At 33.6% G+C, this 25,135-nt stretch overlaps 1 protein-coding gene across 4 annotated transcripts in view; it reads right to left on the bottom strand.

Annotated features, from left to right (window-relative positions):
* Positions 1–21,446, bottom strand: part of LOC128671760 (monocarboxylate transporter 3-like) — an 87,290-nt gene extending 65,844 nt beyond the window's left edge. For all 4 annotated transcript variants that reach the window (XM_053748502.2, XM_053748505.2, XM_053748501.2 and 1 more), the window contains exons 1-3: positions 21,364–21,446; positions 2,637–3,357; positions 2,305–2,537 (exon numbers count right to left, since the gene is read on the bottom strand). In XM_053748502.2, the coding sequence (XP_053604477.1) occupies positions 2,305–2,537; positions 2,637–3,277 (874 nt within the window). In that variant the 5' untranslated portion in view covers positions 3,278–3,357; positions 21,364–21,446. The remainder of the gene's footprint in view (positions 1–2,304; positions 2,538–2,636; positions 3,358–21,363) is intronic.
* Between the last annotated feature and the right edge of the window lie 3,689 nt (positions 21,447–25,135).

Here is a 25,135-nt window from a genome sequence, read left to right as displayed (position 1 = left end):
AGTGGGTTTCAGAATAATATAATATAATAAAATAACAATAGTTCGCAGCTTTAGAGACGGTGGGACGTGCCAAGTGGCAATGGAGCTTGTAGCATCTTTTCTCAACGGTACATTTGCTGGCATCTGATGTATTTCGTGTAGCTTTATTTGAATAAATATTGCTTGACATGAATTTGGAAATGCGGCCATTTAACCGTGGATACTGTATTATAATCATAATCATGAATTCTGTCAAAAAACAGTATTTTACTCGAAGTTTTTTGATATCTCAACCGAATATTGATGATGCATAAAAACTTCATTCGGGAATAAAAATAGCATGTCGTAAATAGAGAAACAGGTCAGTTTCTTTTGTTCCTGTATATCGCAGTGGGTTCTACGTCGGACGTTGCAGTTATTCATTTCTGTTTTCTCAAGAGAATTCGCTATCATATTTACCTCATTTCGATCAATATTATGAAGTTTTGAAATGCAACAATGAAAAATATAAATATGGATTCATTTTTAAATAGATTTTTGTTTACTCTTGTTCGAAGTCCATTTAAAAGAAGAAAAACATTTTTTAAGTTTGTATAGTCTTTGTTATTGTATTCCAAGACGTCAATTATCTTTGGGAATGCTGTTGTTGCCTCGCCGCAGCTGCAAGGTTAATTTATCTCTTAGACGACACCAACTAGAGGATATGGTGTGGTCCTATTCGAAGGTCAACAGGAACCACATGCGGTAAATTTAATATATCTATTTCCTGCGATACATCCTCCTATTGTCTACAGAAAAGTGCGGGATCTCCACAACATAGTTACTAAAGCCCTAACCGGAATACATTTATGTCACCACAGTTTCCTGAAGAGTACGATAGTACAATAGCGCCTGTCACATCATTACAGGCAGGCTAATGGAAGGGAGGTATCTTCGTACAAATTTTATTTCCCAAGAGGGAAGACACCTACCCTTTAGTTATAGTTTACCCTTAGATTTGTGAAAACTCTCTGCCCCGAATACAAAATAATAAGTGATACAAAAATGTTATGCATTTACATACTCGATATTCTAAGATAGGTTCTTCATATTGGCATCGTGATTTATCTATTCGCCGCCTTATATCCTCAATATTTTGCACGATATTAAATCGTGTTGTGTACTCAACTCGCGTTTTTCGTAGAAAACTTTGTAATATATCAGTCAAGACACGTCCTCAATATTTTGTCAAGAAACCTAGTAACCCTACTTACTTCTTTGAACATACACAACAAGTCAACAACATTCCGCATTCGAGGCAGATGAAGGATTTTTTAAACGCAACCCTGCGACGACACATTTTTTTTCAGTAAGGTTAAAGAATAACTGCGTTAAAAATTTATCTTTAAAATATTATATCTATTGCTCCTTTCACACAATGGTTTGCTTGTCTTATTTCATATAGTTTTACGTCGCATTTGTGATTGATTTAGAACATCGTTTCTTATGTAACATAATATTCGTCGAAGCATAGTAATTTGTCTCAACGTCACTGTTGACTTAACAACTTTTGATATACTGTAGTATTCTTTAATGGAGTTGAGGCTGAACAAGTTTGAATGACGCTTTTGGGAATAGCTCATCGTTGCTACACATAATCTATTTCGTTGCGGCAAAAGCTATGGCTAGGATACGGGTGTAGTAAATATTCATGTCCATTCAATCCAAACTATTCCAATGAAAAAAAAACATAAATACCAGGATCTAAAAAATATATAAATACCTACGTTCGGAGTCAATTTTTGTTCGGCACAAAATTCAGTGTGACTTTTGCTATAGGAATTTTGAATTAGATGTGAGGTAAAATCAAATCTCTTTGAAATAATTTGTTTAATTTTAAATTTTTTAGAACTTATAAGAATTTCATTTTGTACTCTTATTAAGAAAAGCACAAATACCTACAATATATTTTATTATTATCTATTTATGTCATTATTTCTGGGTATAAGTTGATGTAATTGGTAAATTTAGCATAGCATAATAAACTTTAATGTATTGAGCAAAACAATGTGTTAAAGGTGAATTCAATATGAACAATAAATTTGATTGAAACTACAATATAAGTACAGAAAGTTTGAATAGCCATTTAATAAATTGCTTTGAGTATCGGCACAGCCATGAACACGAACAAACGAGAATTAGCATACATTTGCATTCCTGTTCGTTTAAAGACTATGATATAAACCTGAGTTAAGCTCAGTCAATGGTATTTTGAATTCGCATATAATAAATCTAGGTCAATTATAAAATCCTAGTTAGAAAAAGATAATAACTGTATAAACTTACCATGAGTATAAAGAGGAGGTACTCGATATTTGACAGCTGCCGTACAAGCTATCACGCCTGTCCCTCCTCCCAGCTGCAGTCCATGTGAGAGGACTTGGACGATTGTCCCAACGACGGTGATGGTCCACCCCCATCCACCCTCGGGGTAGTATCGACGGGCCAGCGTCAGAGCCGCACGCGCTCGCAACGCGGCAGCGGTCTCGGCACCCACCGTCGCGCCTGCGCTAGCGCACCTAATACACCACACACACTTTAATCAACATGAAGACTTATCTATTGATATAAAAATACCAAGAGGCAAGTCTTCATAACACTATATTCAAAGCACTAACCGGCGAAACCGAGTCACTTCTCGAGCTGCCTCGTAACCTACACTTTTAGAACGGCCCCTCTCCGCGTAAGGTTTGTTCTTGTTTTGTCTGAATCTGTTCGCACTGGCACCACACGTACATAACAAATCCTCTGCTCGTAGTCTTGGAGCAGCTCGATATTTCGGAATGTACCGTTCCTGACAGTCGCATTCCTGTGTCCTCCAAGGGAGCAAGCGCTGCAATAAAGTCCGTCGTTTTGCCATGTTGGTTCCACTGTCGGCGGCTGGGATGGGGGCCGGGGACAGTGACGCATTCTTGCTGACCCCGACCTGCCTAGTATCATAGGTGATTTTCCTCCGCACTTCGCTCTTGTTGCATTTGAAATCTGTGAAGAAATTTTGTGCAGTGGATGGTCTTTCTCTGTTATCCACTTCATTCGTTTCATCGATTTGTGGAGGGAAGCCATTTTTAATATTTTTGACTTCAGTGTGAAGAGAGTTCCAGGTGGCGATGATTTGATTTCGGTCAGGACTGCTGGTGAAGTTTGGGACAGTGCTCGAGTCTGGTATTTTGACGGGTGGTTCTTTAGGTTCAGGCTCTGCGGGGACAGCTGCCTCCCTGAGACGAGTGGGTAGGCTGTCACATCGGCGGAGCGTCATCATCAATGCGATTTGGTGGTATCATTTTTATATTCAAAATTATAGTATTTCACGTTCACATTACACTTCTTCCAATGTTTTGTCTGCAAAAAAGAATGTTTTATGTTATTAGTCTTACAATAATTAGCGAACTTACAAAATTAGGGTATCTTGTATCATTATAGGAGAATGAATACCTTCCTATCTATTATCTTTCAAAATGAAAACTGAAAATCTGTTTTTTATAGAAAAAATAGAATAGCAACGGGTGTTCGTTATGGACAAAGTAACTTTCATTAAATAAAACAAATTAGATAATTTTATTATTAAAGTACCACATTTTAATACAATTTGGCTTGCATGAATATCGAAACTGTATAGTGCACAGGCTGCGTCGAGTCATTACCGACTTTCTGTGGTGAAAACTTTAAAAATATTGCTATAAATTTTTACTCTCTGTTCTGAATTTGATCATAAGATGAATATTCTTTGATTTGCTTATTAAATAACATAACAAATTTATCTTTCTCTCAATTGAGCGTTTACCTGGTTTCTTTCCCAACCGGAAGGTGTCGGAGGCCGGGACCGCTTTTTTACTTTTTCTTCTCTTAGTAGTTCACCATCAAAATCAGTCCAGTATATTTTGTGTGAAACAAAAGAGTGACAAACATAAAAGATGACAAACTTTAATTTTTATTTCATTTCGCTATATTGTCAAAGTTACAAGAAAGATTTTAGGCATGACCTTAATAGGAAAAAGATTTATAACACAAAAAATCTTTTAGGTTTAAATCGATCATTTTCATATTATGCAAAACAAAGTTTATTATTCAGATGAAATATTCAGGGTAAACTTATGTAAATAGTGAGATTTAGGTCGGACACGCAGAAAATCGCACTGTCCATATTATTGTAATCGAGAATTTATTTGTATAATACCTACAACGTTCTGAACCTTACCTTAGATTTTACTTTTCCTTGTAAGTAACAAATGTAAGTATAGAAATAGCGATTATGAATACTTGGCTAAACAGCTGGGCCGATAATGACGAAATTTTGAATATATATATAGTTAATGATCTAAGGTCTAACATAGGCTACTCCAGGCGGAGCTGCGAGCAACAGCTATTTAATAATAATCATCATCATCAACAGCCATTTAAACGTTGCCTAGTGCTGGGGCACAGGCCTTCCTTATGGATGGTTTAGGAGTATAGGCCACGCATGACCCACCAAGAGGGACCATAACGCGGATAGGCGGGTTTTAACGACTGCAAACACTACTCGGCCCAACTACTTAACGTTCCTTCCGATTGATTTTTAGATTTTTGATTTGATTTGTACAAGAACGATTTTTGGTCACCCATCGAATGACCGCCCAAGAATGTCAGAGTGTCTTAACCGCTATTATGACAAGCCGAGCGCTCTATAACCACTGCGCTATTAGCCTCTTCAGTTATATATATGTTATATTCATATTCAGATGACTAAAAAAGAAAGAATAAAAGTAAATAAATGAAAGTCTTTTATTTATATATCAGTTCTTACTTTGCAAGTAAAAAACAGAGAGTAAGCTTAGGTCAACTACGATAGATAGTAGCTTAACTACGATAGTCATCTAATAGACCAGTCTTTCGAACAAACAGATCTAGAATTCGATTCCACGGAGTAATTGCTGATTTAGCTTCGAGATTCTGTCCTAAACACTTACAAATTGGCTAATTACTCTGAAATATCTACGCTTTAGACTATTTATTATCCTATGAACTTACATTACAAATATATTAACAGTGGAATTAGGACAATTGCTCACTAGTAATGTAGATAATATTTGTAGAATAATTTCACTCTTTGTATTGTAGAATAATTTCAGAACGCAAAGTATAAACAAACCTACCCACTCTTTAATACTAGTTGTTCGCCGCGAACTTAGACCTCGCGAACACATTTTTTAAAAATAAAATTGTGAATATTTCAAAAACGACTAAACCGATTTTGATGCCCCACGACCTTAAAAATTCTATTGGCATATCCTACATACCTTTTCAATTTCATCAAAACCGGACCAACGGTTCGAAAGTCATCGCGTTACAAACATGCATACATACAAAAAAATTATTTTTGCCTCAAGTAGAATGTTAGACCACGCTAGTTTCGCACGCTCAGTCAAATATATATCTTTAAAAAACTAATCGATTAGATCTATTGAAGTATTATTAATTTTCACCTAATAAGGTGAAAATTAAAACCTGAACAACACAAAGATTTAATTTTGAGACTAAAATGACAAGATGAGTCAGTTTACGAACAAAAACTATTTTTGGCAGACATTCCATTACTTTGAAAGTAACCTTTTTTTATTTAAAAAGGATTAAAAATAAATTTACGAAGACAAAATGAGAAATAATCTGGTAATTGAATGGAAACTACGATATTAACCGTGAAGGCTGGACGAAGTTTTCAGACGTCATTTCATCCCGTGGGGCTTTCAGTGTCGGTAATTACATGCGAGGTTTCTTTTGTGTCTCATCCATAAAATAAAGACTTACAGAATTTACACATCTATGTTTTTTTAAATTTATTTTCTGTTAAATAAAAATATTCCTATTTTTATACATCTAAAAACCATGAAGGTTTTTCTGGAGAGCATATCTTATCCGTTCAATCGCAACTTATGTTAGTACTTTCTAGCTGCCCCCAAACAATATTGCAATAAATAACAGAAGAAACAGAGGAAAATAACAGAAGTTACAGAAGAAGTGCATGGAGTTATTCTTCTGCACACTTTCTATGTAGTCTCATTGCTTGTTAGACGTTTGAATTTCAGATCCTTTGAGTCTTTCAACACTAGAGTACTCATTCCCAATTCGTCTGAAAGGCGCAGTGTTTTTTATAGGCTGCCTGTTTGTAAGTAGTGTCCAATTCTGTAATCCTTTGTCTGATAATATTGCCGTAGGTTTATTCAAGACTCGTTGCGACCCAACTTTGATCCCGTGGGAGTATCTGGATATTAAGTACCCTATGTTATTCCAGGTTGTATTACTATAGGTATAAGTTATTATAAATACAAAAGTCTATCATTTCTTCACGGATAGACCAGTGGGACGAGGTGAGGAAATTTTGAATCTATTCAAAATTTTCATCAAACTACCGCGGGCCTCTGTAGTCAACAAATAAAAATAATTATTTTACACACATGCACTATCTGGTTATTATTTACATACTGTCTTTTATTTCGGACAATGTCACAACAACTTTTCAAATTAGATAGCTCATTATTGTTTCGTGTAACAGTGTGTTTCTTGATGCCAATGTTATCATGTTACCTGTCAGTCAGTCACACGATGAAAACTAATTTAAAAGTTGGCGAGTATCATCTGGCTTCGCTCGTCTCTAGGTTGATGAATATTACACAAAGCTATTGGAAATATGAATTTCTCTCACAACTGAGCGTTTTCCCAGCTTCTCTTTCAGTATCAAACGTCGGAGCCCAGGGTCTGCTTTCCTTGGAAACATGAATGTGGCAATATTTTGTTTCCCACGGGAACGAAGCCCCAGGGCGCAGATAATTTTTAATAAATTGAAAATTTTATTTTCTTATTCTTATGGATATCTACAGAATCGGATCAGTACTGTGTATATAATAATACTACTTATCATTTAGTAAAATCAAATAAATCTAAATATTTCACCAAAAGTTTTACAATGTACAAAGTAATATATAATACATATTAATTGTACAGTTTTTAGTGCTTCCTGTGACAATACTTAATACTTGCTCAACTAAATGTGATTAAAAACTTATTAAACACTAAACTTATCAAACTTATTATTAAAAACTAAACTTATTCGATACACAGTCGTAGCCCATTGTGAGTTCAAAATAAAACAATGCACAAGAAAAATAAAACGAGTGTTCATAAAAGTAAACTACTTCTTTCGAGTTAAGTAGGTAGTGAAAATTTTGTACAAAGAAATAAAGCATTCGCATTTTCTTTTAAATTAAAACATTTTGTTTTTATTCCGTTTTAATTTGATGCATCTCACGAAGAGAGCAATGTGTATTCATTTGATTGTCAGCTGTCGTCAAGAAACTCGTTTGGAACTTTTTACTAACATAGATTTATTATGTAGATAGTGTGCCGTTTTTTGTCGTGGTGACTAATTCAATGTAAATAAAAATATATACCTAAGTTGCTTTATAAGATAGGTTTGATTAATGCAATATTGCAATTGGCATATTTATTTATTGTTTCAATGCTATTTAACTGTTTGCCTAAATATTGTATGTTCTATATACTTTTTAACTAAATTTAAATTAAATATAGATGAAAAAATGGCTACGCAGTTAAGATTGGAAATCACGTTTCTATCAGTTCTTTTTAATCAATATTAATAGTTGTAAATCCAAAAACAAGTCGTAAGCATTACAATTAGCTTAGCTGATGAAGAGAAATGTTTCCTTTATTTCGTCTGCACAGAAATCGGTAAAGAGTTAGACTATTAATTGTTTTATCCGGTTGCAAAAATATCTGAAACTGAATTGTTTAACTTTTGTTAGTCATTGTATTTAATAACTATCAATCATCTGCTCGCAAAGCTGTAAATAGCAATAACCAAATGCCAGTCCATTTCTCACGAAGTGGTTTTAAGATTAGTGTCTGTTTATTATTCGGAGCAAAACCGACCTTCCTTTGGAGGCGTTTGGTCTGTGATTAATTTTCAAATTCAAATTACATTGGGGACGTTCCTTGACTTTTGTGAAAAATATTTACTCGTTTCCTGTTGGAAACAAAGTCAAAAATCACTTAGTATTTGATTAAAACAAATGTTTTACAGAATAATGTAAACATATATACCCTGTTAGTATATAGTATTTCATTCTCGGCTGTGACACCCCAAAGTCTGCGTTCGCGTAAGAAATACACCTTTTAGTTTTGAAGATTGATTGTGTAAATTTTAACAATATTATTTACAACATACAGGCGAATTTCAACTAAGTGTATTTTACGTCAGACCGCCGCCTGACTCTCGTTAGTTTAGGAATTGTATCTGTTAGTTGTCTTGTAGGTGTCATCAGCGTGAAGATGAGTAGATATACTGTGTGATATTAGGTTTTTCAGAATATAATGATGTGGCTGTTTTCAAAAATATTATAAGTCATAAACCTCGTGAGTCCAGACGTTGACTCGTTCTATTTTCATTGTTTCTAGCATTTGATGATTCTTCAACAGGAATTGCTCTTTTTCACTGATACAAAAATAACACAAAAATGTTACATTGTTGATGAACTGATTTTGTTTTCAATTTATTAACGTTCTTAGCTGGTCAACGGCCTTTCTCCCAAGAGCAGTTTCCTAATGGACGTTTGACGTGTATTGTATATATTTGTAGTAATTAAACATGGAAGGATAAATAAAGACGTCGATTAAGATTGTAATCGATAAAATTACATTGCGATACGGCATAACAAATTAACGACCATTAAAATACTAATAAGGATAAATATTTAATACCTTGGGCAATGCCAGAAATGCTTTTAGAAAAAGTAAAGCTTAAAAATCCATGCAAATGCAATACTAAATACCAGTTACACTTTTCTAAAATAAAAATACCTACTTATATAAAATCGATCGCGAATGCAAATTTACTCCAACTATCGCTGTAAAAAGATGAAACTAGACTGCAGGGAAATTAGACATGTGGTCGACTTTACTTACATGTACTGCAAGGTCTTTTTAGTTAAACACAATGATCACACAAGTCTTCAAAAACTTCTTTTCAAAAATAGAATTCAACTATTTGGACTCGCATTATTTTATTTATCGCTTTTCCTTTATAAGGATGTTCTTTAACTGGAAATAGTTTTCCTAGTTAAGTATGATTACCTTCCAAGTAAAACGCTATTTAAGTGGCTCTTTGGCCCAAAGCTGCTCTTATCATTAAAGAGGAAATACTTGGGAATTCCATGTAATGGTACTACTGCCTTATTACGAAATTGCCGTAAACGTCTTGCGCCCGAGGCACTGACACAAAACGATGATTTCAACTGAATAGAACGTCTCTTTACGGGCCACATTTCATACTGACATTGTCATATCTTCAATGTGTAACAACATCTCGACTTCTTCGATTATAACTATTACTCAATTGGTTACCGTTATAGGTAACGTGGGAAATTTATGTATATTATAATTTTATGTATATTATAGGTTGCATTTCATCTAGCAATTCTCACGGGAGCTAAACCTTGAAGGATATTTTAAAAACATTTCAGAATTAAGAAATGACACAGATAAGGGTGTTGTTTATTTTGACCGGCGTGCAAAATAGACAAAATTACGTATTTTTCGTTATGCTGCGCATGCAAAATTTAACGTCAAAGACGGCGCTAACCAAGTCATAGTATTGTTATAGTTAAATAAGGGTAGGTATATAGAGGACTTACGGCAGCCGGGTTCAGGGTTAAACAAGCCAATTTGTCTCAGCTCTCGACTCCTAATAAGTCTATAAATTACTTACAACAACTTTACAAACTCAGGGTCCTGTTTATTTTCAAAAACTTTTACGCTATTGGCTCCCCATCAATTCTCGATTCCAACAAATTGAACCGAAGAATAATGTTTATTAGAAAATAATTTATATACCTACTTAATAAGGTAAGTGTAACGTTGGTGGTGTAATATAACAAACAAACTTACTTTCGTAACCGTATTTATAATATTAGTTAAGATTAGAATAAGCTCTTCCGCACTAGCAAAACAATTTTCAATCATTTTCTTTTAAGTGGTGCCCTAATGGCATTTTGGTCTCTGCCAGGGATAAGTACGAGCTTTTAAGTATATATATTTCTAATCATTAAAGAAATCGAATTCTAAAATATTATACGAAACAGTGAATCGATCCCCATCTGTAAATATTTTCTGACTTACAGAAGTAACGATCAAATCACAACAAATCAGGCGTGACTTGGCTCTTTATTTACAGCTTACAACAATCACCAGGATTAGTGTGATGTCCGATGAAAAGTCAAATAATATATGTGTATATGCTTAAGCTTCCCGATTTTTCTTGGGATGAATCACTTGCTTTCTTAAATCAGGTACTTATGTATATATTCTACTCATTATTCTCCCATTTGATATTCAATCTAGTACAATTTATAAAAATAGTGATAATTTTCTTTTCTATTATAGTCTAACCGGCCAGTGTTTCAAATTTATTTTTTCATCTAAATCCCTGACAGTTATAGGTATTATTACCCCATTACGTAATCAATTTTACGACTAAAGTATATTTCCTTTATAAACCGTATAATATTTTATCTAATCCAAGAACAATATGTGTGTAGATCGCGTAAAATTTTATAACTTATCGTATAATTTTATATGTTAGAAAACTGAAGAAATGAATACGTACGAACTTATCAATATTTATCGAATGGGGCACCTGCAGCAACCGTCGACAATATTTCATTCTCCTGTTTATTCGGTCAAGCAAGACATAAACAAATTGAAGCTCCGTGTCCGTTAACGTTGGAACAGATTTAACTTCATTTTAAAATACTTGTATTCGTTGATTGTATTAAATTTTCCGAAATTAGCTATATTCATTTCGTATATTTCAACATTTCATTTTAAAAACAAAACTCTATACCAATTCATCTGTGTACTATCGCACGATACGTGGATACAACTACATAAAATGACAATAATAACATTTTCTCAATACAATATATTTATACTTATAGAAAGTCATTGTTAAAATATACTTTTTAAATTTAACGTTAGGTTTATTAATATGGTACGTTTGTTATCTTATTTTGTCAGACGGATACAGCGCATTGCTAAAGGGGTTTTACTCACAAAGCACTTAGTTACAGACACGTGGTCTCTGGAGAATCGAACTCTAAAATACTTATTCTTCAGCTCTCATTTCAGTATCATTATTCTTTCCTGCCAGTAGAGCAATATGTCGAAAACGAACATAGCGTTATCGATAAATCTTATTTCAAACACTAGTAAATATTTCACAACGGTGTACGGTGAATTGCATGTTACCCTGCAATGCATTTGGGATGGATGATGTTGTGTTTACTGTACCAAAACCAACTGTAAAGCACCTTTGTCTTCGACTACAGAAAAACTGGAATTAGGTCAATTTTATAAGAACGTACAAACAATCAAGACGAATCTAAAACCCGGGTTAAATGAAAAGGAATGAGCAAGGAATGTCAGGAATACATTTATTATTGCCGTGGTGTAATATAACAAACAAACTTACTTTCGTAACCGTATTTATAATATTAGTTAAGATTAGAATAAGCTCTTCCGCACTAGCAAAACAATTTTCAATCATTTTCTTTTAAGTGGTGCCCTAATGGCATTTTGGTCTCTGCCAGGGATAAGTACGAGCTTTTAAGTATATATATTTCTAATCATTAAAGAAATCGAACTACAGAAAAACTGGAATTAGGTCAATTTTATAAGAACGTACAAACAATCAAGACGAATCTAAAACCCGGGTTAAATGAAAAGGAATGAGCAAGGAATGTCAGGAATACATTTATTATTGCCGCTTGTCTAAAGTTTGAGAAGAACAGAAATTTTCGATAAGACGCGCGTTTCCGTAATATCCCTGATTTGCGAGATCTGCAGAAATCTCGAACGGGGAAGGATCGCAGGAAGAGTATACATATTCGTATCTTTACTGGGATATAACTATATTAAGCGGAAAATAATATGAGTTCATGCAATAACAAACTAATAAAATAGTCTCATTCGGGGCCGTGACGCCGTGAAGCCCGAGATCAGCGTAAAAAGAACCTAAACATGTTAACCGTCTTTGGTAATTCTATTGTTTCCTATCAGATTAGTCACTTCGTACGATATCCACGGGATAATACGGAGTGGTCCTTAATTTAGGGAAGCACCACACGTCAAAACATAAACTTATGAAAGAGTCTGCTAGTAGTTATCTAGTAGCAATAGTGTTAACAAAAACTTACGATAGTGGCAAAATAACTCGACGACATTATAAAAATAAAAATTCATCTCCTTACATCGGAACGTAGCTGAAAAGTGTTTCTCAAGAGTCTAAAAAAATATCGGTTGTGTTTGAACTCAACCACACACCTCCTTGCTTGTGCCTGTAACATACTACCATTATAAAGACCGACGCGCGTTTTTAATTAGATTAATTATATTTTCCTGCTGTTTGTTGGTTATTATCAAAAAGAGATTTAAGCACATTCATTTGAAGTGTGATTGTGGTCAAAGCATAGATAGACGAATAGTATAGATCGCAAATATAAAAATATACTGACGTGTATAAATAGAGAACCCCTGACGGGGTTCAAATATATTGGGAGAATAATAAACAACCATCTGACCTTCCCGATCAAACAGAAGACTTCGTTATGAACAACTTTATTCCTTTTGCTTAGAAATTTATCACTGTCCTGTGAAGACAAAACCACACAATTTTTATTAAAAAGTAGGACAAGATCACATACATCACACACGCTTTTGTCCCGATCCTTTAGCTTCATATAGGCATAAGAGCATACTGTCATTTTATGGACTACTTTTATATTTTACATAAATATATTTCAATCCAGTGTGTGGGCTCAAGTTTCTGATCTTGTGCACGCAATATTGCGGACAATGAGAGCAAGTGAATGCAACTTTGCTATGTGCATTTATTTGCTGAGAATAATATTGCATGAAGACCAACAGCGTTAACGCAGTTTCTATTCATATGGATGATTCAGAGATGAGAGGCATTCTCGTTTTATTTGCATTGCCTTTTGCTTGACAGCTCTAATGGGGTAATGTTATCAGGTCCATGTAGGTTAATGTGTTAAGTCTAGAAGACTTTCAGTTAAATGGCTTATACTAGATACTTACAGGATAGATAGTGCAAAATGACCACTAAATCTCGTCCCAACAGGTTGCATACATAAATGCGACAGTTTGTTCTGATTCTGCTTGACAATAAAGCTGACAACAAAATGTTGGCAACACAAAGACTATACATAGAGAGAACAATAGCGCGGGCAGTGTCGCCGCTAGTAATTTTCAGTAATTCTAAACGAAGCAAATTTTGTGGCTCTGTTTTCTATTTGCTGACCAGCTTCTATATCCAAATTTACACTTGCATATTCTTTGACACTTGAATGAATTGATTAATAAAGAAATTGATTCTTTTTTTAACGCTTTATGTTTCTTGATTCCTCTTTAACCCTTGACGACAGAAGGAGTTATACGTTTAATGTGTCTGCATATAAATGTATATCTGTTCGTGGCATCGTAGTAGCCAAAGGAATGGATTGATTTTGATCAATTTTTTTTTTGAATGTTATTTAATCGAGACTGTTCTTAGCCAAATTTGCAGAATGTATCCAGCTGTTTGGATACCGTCAGTTCTTTACTAGCGGATGAGAGAGAATGCCAGCAACTTCGCATTCGGGGGTTTCTTAGTTTAGTTTTTATTTAATCATCTTTTTGTTACCATTATTCGAATATTATGAATAATATATGATGAAACAATATTATTGTTATTAACAAAGATGAAATATGTTTAATAATCAATAATGTCTAATGAATAGATTTGATATGGTATAGCTGTGTATACACAGAGAGCGTAAAATCGGGAAAGAAATGTTTCTTTACTTAAAAATATTTTTTTAATACTGTAGATAGTTAATAGTGGATTCAATTCACTAGCTATCGAGGCGACTCGATTGTATTTCATTTCTGATTGTGTTCCAAAGCTCTAAAAATTAAGTTTGTTATATCTTGTTCGTGTTTTCCTTGAAGTTGATGGTAGAGAAAATTGTCAAGAAGTCCTGAGTAAACAATACTTTATGCACAGACTCGTTCAATATTAGCACATTTATAATGTTCAATTATTGACAATGATTATTACAATTAACGATGGTAAAAATTGTGCTTTAATATTGCTTTCTTTTACTGAATATTGAACGTTTATTGTACTAATTTCAGCTTCGGTTTTAGAATTGAAAGGCATTCTTATGAGAGGCATTCTTCGAATTGCACACTAGTTCCATACCACAACTACACTTCACATGACGCCCTGGTATTTTATCTATACTTCAAAATGAAATAAAAAACTTCATGACAAATTAAAGTTCATGCTTTAGGAGTAAAAAAGAAATAATGATGCTTAGGAAATTCGCTATTACTCGAAAAGAAGTTTAAGTAACTATATTCCATTCTAAGAATCCACAAAATAATGCGAGACAAAAAGATGAGCTAATTAAATAAAAACAATTAAATAAGGTTGTAAAAAATTAATAATGGACAAAATTTCTTTGGAAGAAGAAGAAGAGTCGTTTTGAAAAAAGTAACTAAATACATAATAAATTAAATTTCTAATCTATTTCATTAATTTTTCTAAAACGTATCCTGCCTGGTATAATGTAGTATATTCAATTCGCATACGTAATTGGAAAAGTCGCCTCATGTTCGTCAGAATTAATTGAAACCGCTGACATATTAGTAGGTAGGTATATAATTATATAGATCTGGCATAGATCCCCGTTCGATTCGTTGAAGAATATTAGGAAAAGTGACTCGAAAAGTACAGTTTCAAAATTCTAAATAATGTATATGTAAGTGTGTTTGAAAGTGATTTAATTTTAGTTTCAGTTCCACCTAGTTATTTAACTGAATGCTGAGGTCTTGAAATAAGTTAAGAAAATCCTGCGTCTCGATAAATGTTATATGGAACACATGAATTGAATTGCGTTAGTCATGAAAAAATATTTATAGTTTAGGGTCAGACCGGAATGGAAAAACGAAACGAAATATTTTCGAAGACCCAAAAAGTCGTTGTTTGGAAAAAAATGGAAAATATTGAACCTAAACCCATCTATGGTTTTAATATAAAATTATTCGAAGAATAAAATATCTCTACACAAGAATAAGCCAACCAAAATTGAATTGGCTTAAATAACGATTTCGCTGTAAATGCAAACCATGTATTTTATTTAAGATATCAAGTTTTATAAGATCTTGCCAAATTTCTAGATTCTAGGTCAACGGAAAGTGTCCTGGTGGTTATGTTCTAAAAGTGCTTCAGTCTTGACTCACAATTGTCTTGCCATCAAATGCACTTTACGGCATATACCACCCGGTCGTAACTAGTGAGCATCGAAAACGAGAAAGAGGAAGAATAAAACTGTTGAAGTTGTTTAAAGAAAATTGCGATATCCGCTTCTGCTAGGGAACAGGCCCACGCTATACATTTGAGAAGTACCGAGTTATTTTTAAGTACTTCAGATTAATTTCCACTGGACAGATATTTGTCTGCATTTGTAATTGTATCAAACTTCATGTATTTTGTCCAGCTTTGGCATTCGCCACCTTTACCGCTATTCACCACGAATAATGACTCATGCCAAATGTTTAAAACTTATTTGCATAACAAAATATTATACAAAAGTAAGTATGCTAAAATATATACACAAGCAACACATCAATCAAGGGAAACACCAAAACTTGGCGAAACAATTTTTGTTCAAACAACTCGATTAAACAGATTTCCTCGCCATTATTTTGGCGAAATTAGCTTTCTTGTTTATTCTAACCTTAACCTTCCTTTTCGAGGTCAAAAAAGTAATAAATGATGGAGACTGTTGTTAAGTAAATTTTAGTTAATATCTAATTTCTCTGTGCTCTCATGCTCACGTGTTCTCGGTAACATTCATGGTTTTAACACCGGGAAGCAGCGGGTAAAACGTAAGTCCATATTTTAAATATTCTAATAATTGAAGCATTCATAATCATAGTGTCCCCAATCAAACATATAAATGTATCGTACATTGGACATGGAAGTGGTAAAAATATAAAATTACAAGTAAAGTCTTATCAAATATTAATAATTGCATCAATGTGATTTTTGAAAATCTCCTTTTACTAGAACGGTATACACTTTTACCAAACACCGATGTTTCATCCCATGAGAAGGAAACACTAGGCCACTAATTGCTCCTCGAATCAGTTACAAACCGGCGGTACATGTTCTGAATGAATGGTCACGAAAGGGCCACTGTTGATTAGGCATGAATTCGACGTTTAGGTACAATCGCCCCCTGACCCCCTAGGGGTCCTCTAGATACTAAATATTTTGGAGTACGGTACCAACGTCGTCTCTCGTCTTCAATTTCGATGTTTTATGACATAGTATTTGGATTAGAGTCTAATCACAAAAATCAAAATTATCTACTGTTTAATAAAAGTTTTCAGCGGCTCTATAATTGTGTCTGAAAAACTTCTAATTCGTCTTTAATTCCAATAAATTCTAATTATGTCTTATGACACAATAAAAAATAGGATTTTTTGTACTTCGATTAGAAGAAATTACATCAAAATTTAAATCTTATAAGCGTCACTCGACAAGTTACTAAAATAACGTCTTTTCAAAGTGAACCATAACTTCATACTACTAGTTGTTCATGGCTACAATTAATCTGGCCAAAACTCGCTTAAAACCACAGGCATCGCATGTTCGTTTAGTATGAATGGTCACGTATGATTTCGGTGTCCACTCAATTCCCCACACGGATAGCGTGAATTCGTTATTGAAAGTCGTAAAATGACCGGTGGTCCCACTCTGTGGTCCTACTGACCCCATTCGTTGATAAGAGACCGTTTGAAAAATGAAACAAATGAAATTGAAAACGCTATGCCAGACAAAGAGCTGAGAAATCGATTGGAACTCCACTTCGGATCAAATTTACGTTTGTAGAGTACAAACCATATCAAAGTTGTTTGAAATGGCATTTCGAAATTGGATACGTTAGCTACTTACTTTTTTATCTAATTACATTTTATATTTTGTTAAAAGTATATATGAAATAAATAACTGTGAATTAATAAATAGATACATGATGTTAATAATGCTACAAAGTTTGGAAATAATCAAACTAGGTTTATAAAATGAACAAATTACTATCATAAATAAGAAAATTTTCATGTAAGTGAGATAGAGTAATATGTGAGGATGTTTGTGGCTCAATCTCAATCTGTAACTATTTCTGCTAAAAGCGTCAGTACACGTCTTAGCGCACTGGATCTCTTCGTGGATCACTTTGCACTGTCTTCGGCATCATTAATGTTTAGACCATTGGCATGCGTATCATCCTCGACGATATCAAACTAGCACTTTTTTGTACTTAGCAGAAGGGGCTATGCTAGGGCCATACGGAAGCGTTAGCATAGCATATTCAAAAAGTATCCTACTTATGTTATATATAGTTTACTATGTAAATAAAATCGTATATTTGCTGCAAGCTAAGTAAGCTTATCAGCTGGTATACGAGTGCTTTATCTGTGATACATTCAGGATGGGTTGCACTGTCGACTTTGACGTTAACTTTAACGTGCGAAGAGAAACGTGAAGTACGCCATTTTTTTACCTTTGGACAAAATGGCTTGCTTTGCGTTTTTCTGCGCACGTTAAAGTTAAAGTCAAAGTTGACGGAGCAACCCACCCTTAGTTTTTATTGTAGCTCGTTGCCGCCGCCATAAGAGCCTCCTACTCAACTGCCTCATTTTTCAACGCAAGCTTTGCGAAAAAATAAAATAATCGGACTCATGTGACTTCCCGAGATTATTTATTAAACATGTTCGCTATTTATATTTAGGTGGTCGTTTATTTATTACTTAGAGTAAAAAAAAGAGTCTTGGGGTACGATCCACCCTCATTTGTTTAAATTATGTTAAACTTAATTATTATTATCATCGCTCACGAAAATTAGAGAATCATATTACCTATGTCCATGATAGTTCCCTCTATCCTTTTTGATTTATAAGTGGATTCAGGGACACTTCTATTTCCTCCTTCTATGGTGAAATCATTTTGAAATCGTTGTAGTAGTTCCCAAGGTTTCTCTGCATCCACACTTCTTGTAATGGAAGGTGATGTGCTAATATTATAAATGAAATAATATTGTAAAACGATATGTAGAATCAACCGCACGTCAAGTTACCCTACATGGATCTTTGATGTGACTGTAACAGCCGCGAATATGCTATGAATGTACATAACTTTATTTTATAATATGTAGGAAGCAATAAGTGCAGATTAGACCCTCCGAATCTTGTGGGAGTTTCGGCGTAAACAGTAGCAAGGTTTTCATATCTTTGAACTAATAGCCCATTTTTTACTATATATAAGTTTCCTTAAGAGTTTCCCTCGACCACATACGGCTACAATATAAAAAGTGATAGTCATAATATGGTGGCGATAATCACATCCCAATGAGGATTACACATTACAAATACACACACACATGTGTATGGATATGATCCTGGCTTATGTCAGATCAGTCCATAAGCAGGCCTAAACAAACGGGGCATGCAAACACTATTAGGGCCAATCATCGACGTATTAAACCTATGTTGATATTTGTTAGAGAATATGGTTAATATTAAAAAACTAGCTGATGTCCCATGGCTTCGTCGGCGACAAAAAATTGCTTATTGTTTATTGCTCTCCATCACTTCAATCATCCCCTACAACTATCTCCAAACAAAAATCAGAATAATTTCCATCTCCAAAACAAAAATTGTAACCAGAAGAGAATCAGACGCAATCGCCTTTTACGAATTCAGATTTAAAATCTCAATATTTAGTTAGTACCGGGTGGAAATGCAATGCAATTCTTTCAAGCTTTAACTGCTTCATCAATATACATGGAATTTTGAACACAGGCACAACCTGATTCCTTGAAACAATGCGCCTCTGGTGTTCATACGTAGTCTCAGCTGGCAGGAAATGTTTGCTTTTAGGGTTTCGTAGCCAAATGGAAAAAACGGACCCTTATAGATTCGTCATGTCTGTCTGTCTGTCCATTCGTCCGTATGTCACAGCCACTTTTTTCTAAAACTATAAGAACTATACTGTTGAAACTTGGTAAGTAGATATACTCTGTGAACCGCATTAAAATTTTGGGGGTATACTTAGAACTGCTTTTTTTATCACACCCATACGTACAGGTCTTCAAAAATGATATTTCGGTTTTTAATATTGTTTTTTTCTAAACTTAATAGTTTGCGCGGGAGGCACTTCCAAAGTGGTAAAATATGCCCCCCCCTCCTGTAACTTCTAAAATAAGAGTATGATAAAACTCAAAAAAATATATGATGTACATAACTATGTAAACTTCCATCGATAATTGGTTTGAATGAGATCTAGTAAGTAGTGTTTTATACGTCATAAATTCATCAATCAACGCAAATATAAAAATATACAAAAACCGATCAACAAGAACTTTTATGTTGTTACTTGTTGCTACGGAATCCTTCATGGGCGAGTCCGACTCGCACTTGGCAGCTTTTTTTTAAACCTAGTTACGTTCCAAAGCTCCAATTTCGAGGAATTGCTGGAGATTACAGATTATTCTATTTGTGTAAGTACCATATTTTATCGAAATACGTGTAGTAGAATTTGCATGATATTATTTGCAAATAGATACTTATGATCCAAATTTTCTCTATAATAATAGTTGTGAAAATCATAATTAGTTGAAATGATGTTATCAATTCTTTACACTTGAAAAAAACACGGTTTGTAACTTCATACGTTTATCCTAATACTAACACCTTTGTTTGTTCGTCAGGCGGTTTATTCAACAGAAACCGAAACTTCCGAAGCTGCCATAAGTTCCCGAACTTTTAATATAATTCGAAAGCTGTGAGACAGCAAATATAGCAGTAATGGGAACTCAGACATTTTAACTTACATTATAAGATTAGACTGCGAGATTAGTTGTAAACTATGTGTGTAACAAATTTAAACTTCGGTAAGAAGGAGTAAAATAGTACTAGTAAACTTCTAAAGTAAAAACTAAATATTTTTCTACATAACTTGGAAGCTGAATAACAATGCTTGCATATTTCTGGGAATACGTTTTCGTTAATTTTATTTTGTGACTGGGTATTTAAATATATCCTTTTTTATATAATACTGTGTATAAGCGACATAGATAGGTTTACGCTCAGTACATATTTACTAACATACATGGTAAGCAAGCAATGTTCAAAATATTTTTTCTATAACCGGTACTTATGTTAACAACATCAGTATTCATAAATAGTTATATTATTTAACTACTTGTACTACTTTCAATTTCATAAAAATTTTTAAGTATTTGAAAAAAATTCATAACTTCGGAAATTAGCGCAAGACGCTAAGCAAAATGATTTGTTGACTGGACGATTTTGCAATTAATGCTTAAAGTTTTTGAGATTGCAGCTATAATTATAATTAATGACTTCAGAAGTTTCAGACACTTTCAAGAGTCGTTGATTTTTATTTACTTAATATTAGACTTATATAATCAATGGCTAGCGTTTTAATAATACCTGATTTTATGTATTAACAATAAAAAAATGGTTTAAAAATAAACATATTTTTATTGTCTTGCAATTTCACCTAAAATGTTATAAATGCAAAAATTTGGCCCTGTATATGTAATCATCTACTTACAAAAATATAATATAAATATGAAAAACTCAAGTTAATGTAAAACATTTATTTATTATTTTGTATATCCTTGATATATTTTTAAATAAGGAGATCTGGAAAACTTTAATCAAAGATTATTATTTTTCATAATCCAGACTTCACGGGGAGAAAGATAAGTTTGAGTTATGTGGCATGCGTTCACAAATCAAAGTATTTTCAAGAATACATTTTCTGGAGACCTTTTGACTCTATTAAAAATATCAAAACATTTGCATATAATAATTAAATTAGATTCACCACATTGCATTTATGTTGTCATCTAATTAACAAAATGAACACAAAATTTGTCCTCGAAATTGAAGAAGGAGGTGTAATTTAACACTCAAGATTTGATTAGTAGCTGACACCATAACGGGTAAAACTAAATACAGATAATAATAAGTTCTACAAGTCATATGGGTTACTTTTTAAATTTTTTTTTCATGGTTAATAAATTAAACCACATTTGCAAAAATATAAAAAAAAATTGTTCTTAGCATGAAAAATTATATTCCAATCGATCAATTGAAAAAAAGGTCACTTAAATAAAACAAGACATCGAAATGGAAACTTACAGTGAACGGGAAAGTTGTCGCGTGCGTGAGTGGCACTCGTATTCTGCAGACGTGTTTATCACGCCGCGCGCGGACTAGCACTGGCTGATAAACTCTGTGATAGCAGCCGCATTCTCTAGGGTTGCCGCTGAAAGGAAATAGAAAATTTCTTTTTAGACATCAGTTAGGGTTGTGCTCATTTTTTGCTGCCAATCTTACGATCTGACTCGTCAAGCGATAAGCGAGTACCGAATCTTGCAGGGGTGACTTCTTTCTTAATCATCAATGTTAATTGTTGTAATATGAAGAATAAACCTCACTATTAAACCTAAAGTAAGTGTCGTGTAAATCCGTTTGCCACAATGTATTAGTTGCAGTTATGATAAAAAAACAAATAAAAGAAATGTGCGTCCGATCGCAGTGGTAATACTTGATTCACTTATGTACGTATCAAGTACGTACGTAATTACTAGGAGCTATAAAATAAGATGCACTACTGTTACCTGTCTCCTGTACCTAGCGGTACCTGTTCTTTTATCATTAGTTGTTTTGCATGAGATTGTATTGGATAAAATAAGTTAAGAAGCAATAACAGTAAAAATACCGCGGTTCCCGCATTAGGAATAATTTTCTTTTAAATATAGCTTAATAAATTACGAAATTATAACATTTGCAACGTATTGTTATAAATAAAAATAGGGGTTATACATTTCCCGTTGCAACAACATCCAATTGTTAGAGCGAGGAATATTGTACAACTAAGTTTCACATTAAATAATATCATCTCCAGTGATAAAACTGTAATTTCGAATCATTATGAAATATTTAGACCAAGTCGAAAACTATACTGAGACCGATTTTGGCACAAAATTATTTCACACGAGTGGATCAGAAAAGGTGTTGAAAAACGATTTCTTGAAATCGTTAAAAAGAGATTTAAATTAAGACCGAATACACTCGTATCGGTTTATATGTCACTTGTTCCGCGAGCGAGCAGAACACAAGTTTCAAGTTATGCCGTTCATCAACTTACCGAACTCTTAATTAAGTTATGTAATTTATTCCTTAAATAGGAATGCACTTGCGAAATGAAAGTACTAGTATTGGCAGCATTAATCAGTGTTTTGTCTCTCAATTTATATAATTGTATATTGTTTTAATTTATAAGTTACTCGTTGTTATAATTCGACTACATACCAGTAGTTTAATCAATATATAATTCATACTTCAAATTATGAATATTAAAAAAAAAACAACAATAATTTATATATGGAACCTGTATGGAATGAATATACGATTTCAAAATAGAAAGAATTTGCAATACTTATATGAATTATAAAATTGATATTACAATTTAATTCTATGTTATATTATTATTTAAATATTTTTGTATAATAATTATTATTTGCAAGGCAGAGCAAAACACTATTTCAAAAAGATTTCAAACCAAAAAACACCCTAAACCTTAGCCGTTCTGATATTTCCATTATTTTTGCGGTAGATCGATAGTCCATTAATCATGTATTTTATTATTCATTACCGTTACTATATGATTGAACACTACATGGTTCCATTTTTCCCTTCTCTGTCTATGCGCAATAGCTCGTGCACGCTAACCAATAGGTTAGCGTTTATGCATGTGACCATAGATAAAATAAATATATAGGCATTAACAGTATACCTCTAGGTACTAGGATGTTTTTCAAATTTTTTAAAATCAAATATGTACAGACAATAGCACATCAACCTACCTTAACATTAATATTTTACCTGTAATCAAAAACACATTAATTATTAAAAGTGGATGTAGTGGAAAATATGGCAGTAAGTAAGTAAAAAGGGCAGTTTACCGTTAGCGATAAGTGAGGCGCGTAATCGAATTAACTCGAGTCATTTGCAGTATTGGCTTAATACGGACTGACGGACACCACGGTATTGTTTCGATAATCTATATTCATGAAAAACTGAGCGGATGACGGACTTTTCGCAGTGAGACACTGCCAGCCAATCACAATGCGGAATTGTGTGTGACTCGACGACATGACATCGACGCACCAATATTATTGGTTGTCTGCGCTGTAGCTACGTGAAAAAAAAATTCGACGATCAAGTTCGAAGAATTACGACTCGCACTATGTGCTCTGATTTTTATTCAACCCTCGTACGTGGGAATCCCTTAGATTTTCCATCCGAATTGGAACCCCGTAGGTCAGAATCAATGACAATAAAATTGAATTATATGCGTATAGTTATATTGCACCAACTATTCAATTTATCTTGTCTAGCGATTTATATTAAACTAGCGACCCCTCCCGGCTTCGCACGGGTTAAACCGTTTATTGAGCAGAATTGAGACGCAATAGATAATTGTTTGACCGGCGCATTAGCACCGGCTCGGAGGGTAGACGTTAAAGCATACTCGTAATAAATTATAATACCTAAACCATCCACAGAAATCCCACTATGTATTTAAAAAAACCGTATCAAAATCCGTTTCTTCATAGTCGTATTCCTCATGGCTAAGGGTCGTGGTCATTACGTGGAATGAAACACACACAATCTTTCTTGGCATTATTAATGGAGTGGTTTGCCATTGCCTTCTCCATTTCACACATAAGTTAATAATAAACAACCAGTGTGCAGGTTTCCTCACGATGTTTTCCTTCACTGGAAGCGAGTGGTGGTCGATGAAAACTACTATATACGAGTATGAGTCAGATTTGTATACAAACTCATGTGGCACGAGTAGAATTCGAATCTGGGACCTTTCGATCCACAGGCGGGCGTCTCAACCTTTACACCACCACCGCTTCAGTACAAAATAAGTACAAATGAAATTAACGCCACATGAAATTATCTATCAGTCAACAATAAGACCAAAAAGATTTTTTAAAGATCTAAGTATGCATAGGGAGAGACAGACTGCGGGAAGCGACTTTGTTTTCGAAGAGACTGTAGTGATACGTAATTATGAATTTTGATACTAATAGAAAAATATATAGTAACATTTGTATTTAAAAAAACTAAAACATTTTTGTGGATCTTGGTATCGGAAGTACGTTAACCTAAGTATTTAGGTCATGCTTTATAGTCAAGAAAAGAAAAATTTGAATAAACTACTTTTGTTTGAATATTTCCAACTCTAGTTTTACTTAAATAAAAACAAAGCAAAAATACTATTGTTAGGTCACTGTGGTAGTTATGAAATTCAAAAGGTATCAAGTGCTCTTGACATAGTTTAGTAGCTTTTAGCCGTTGATTTCAATTTATTGATTAATTTCTGATTCAAGAAACCAAGCAATATTATGAGATAAAGCAATATTTTCGAATCTTTATTCGAAAATATTAAATTTAACCTAAAAAGGTTAAATTTAACCTAAAAAGGTTAAATTTAATATTAAGCACGGAATAATTATTCATAAATACTAAAGCATTTAGTAATAAAACAGATTACATAGCTCAAACAATCAAACGTCCCATAGGAAAAAAATATCGACATCGTATTTACTAAAAGAGTTTTGGCTCAAACTAACGCTACAATACAGAGCGATCCAGTTCACCAAAAACTAATCTTTGCATTTAAATTAAATGTGTGAATGAAGGTAAGTTTTAAGTAACAAAACAATGTGCATCTAACAAAAAGATCATAATAAAATTTACTGCAGGTTCAGTAACCATATTATGCTACATTTTATCTGTTAAAATATAAGTTTATTATTTAATAAACAGTATCAGCTGGGGCGAAGTGGTCGTAACTTCAGTAAGTTTATTGAGATATAGCCCTCGATTGTTG

This window comes from Plodia interpunctella, chromosome 8 (assembly GCF_027563975.2).
Source record: "Plodia interpunctella isolate USDA-ARS_2022_Savannah chromosome 8, ilPloInte3.2, whole genome shotgun sequence".
Classification (NCBI taxonomy): Eukaryota; Metazoa; Arthropoda; class Insecta; order Lepidoptera; family Pyralidae; genus Plodia; species Plodia interpunctella.
This window is presented reverse-complemented; position numbering and strand designations above follow the sequence as displayed.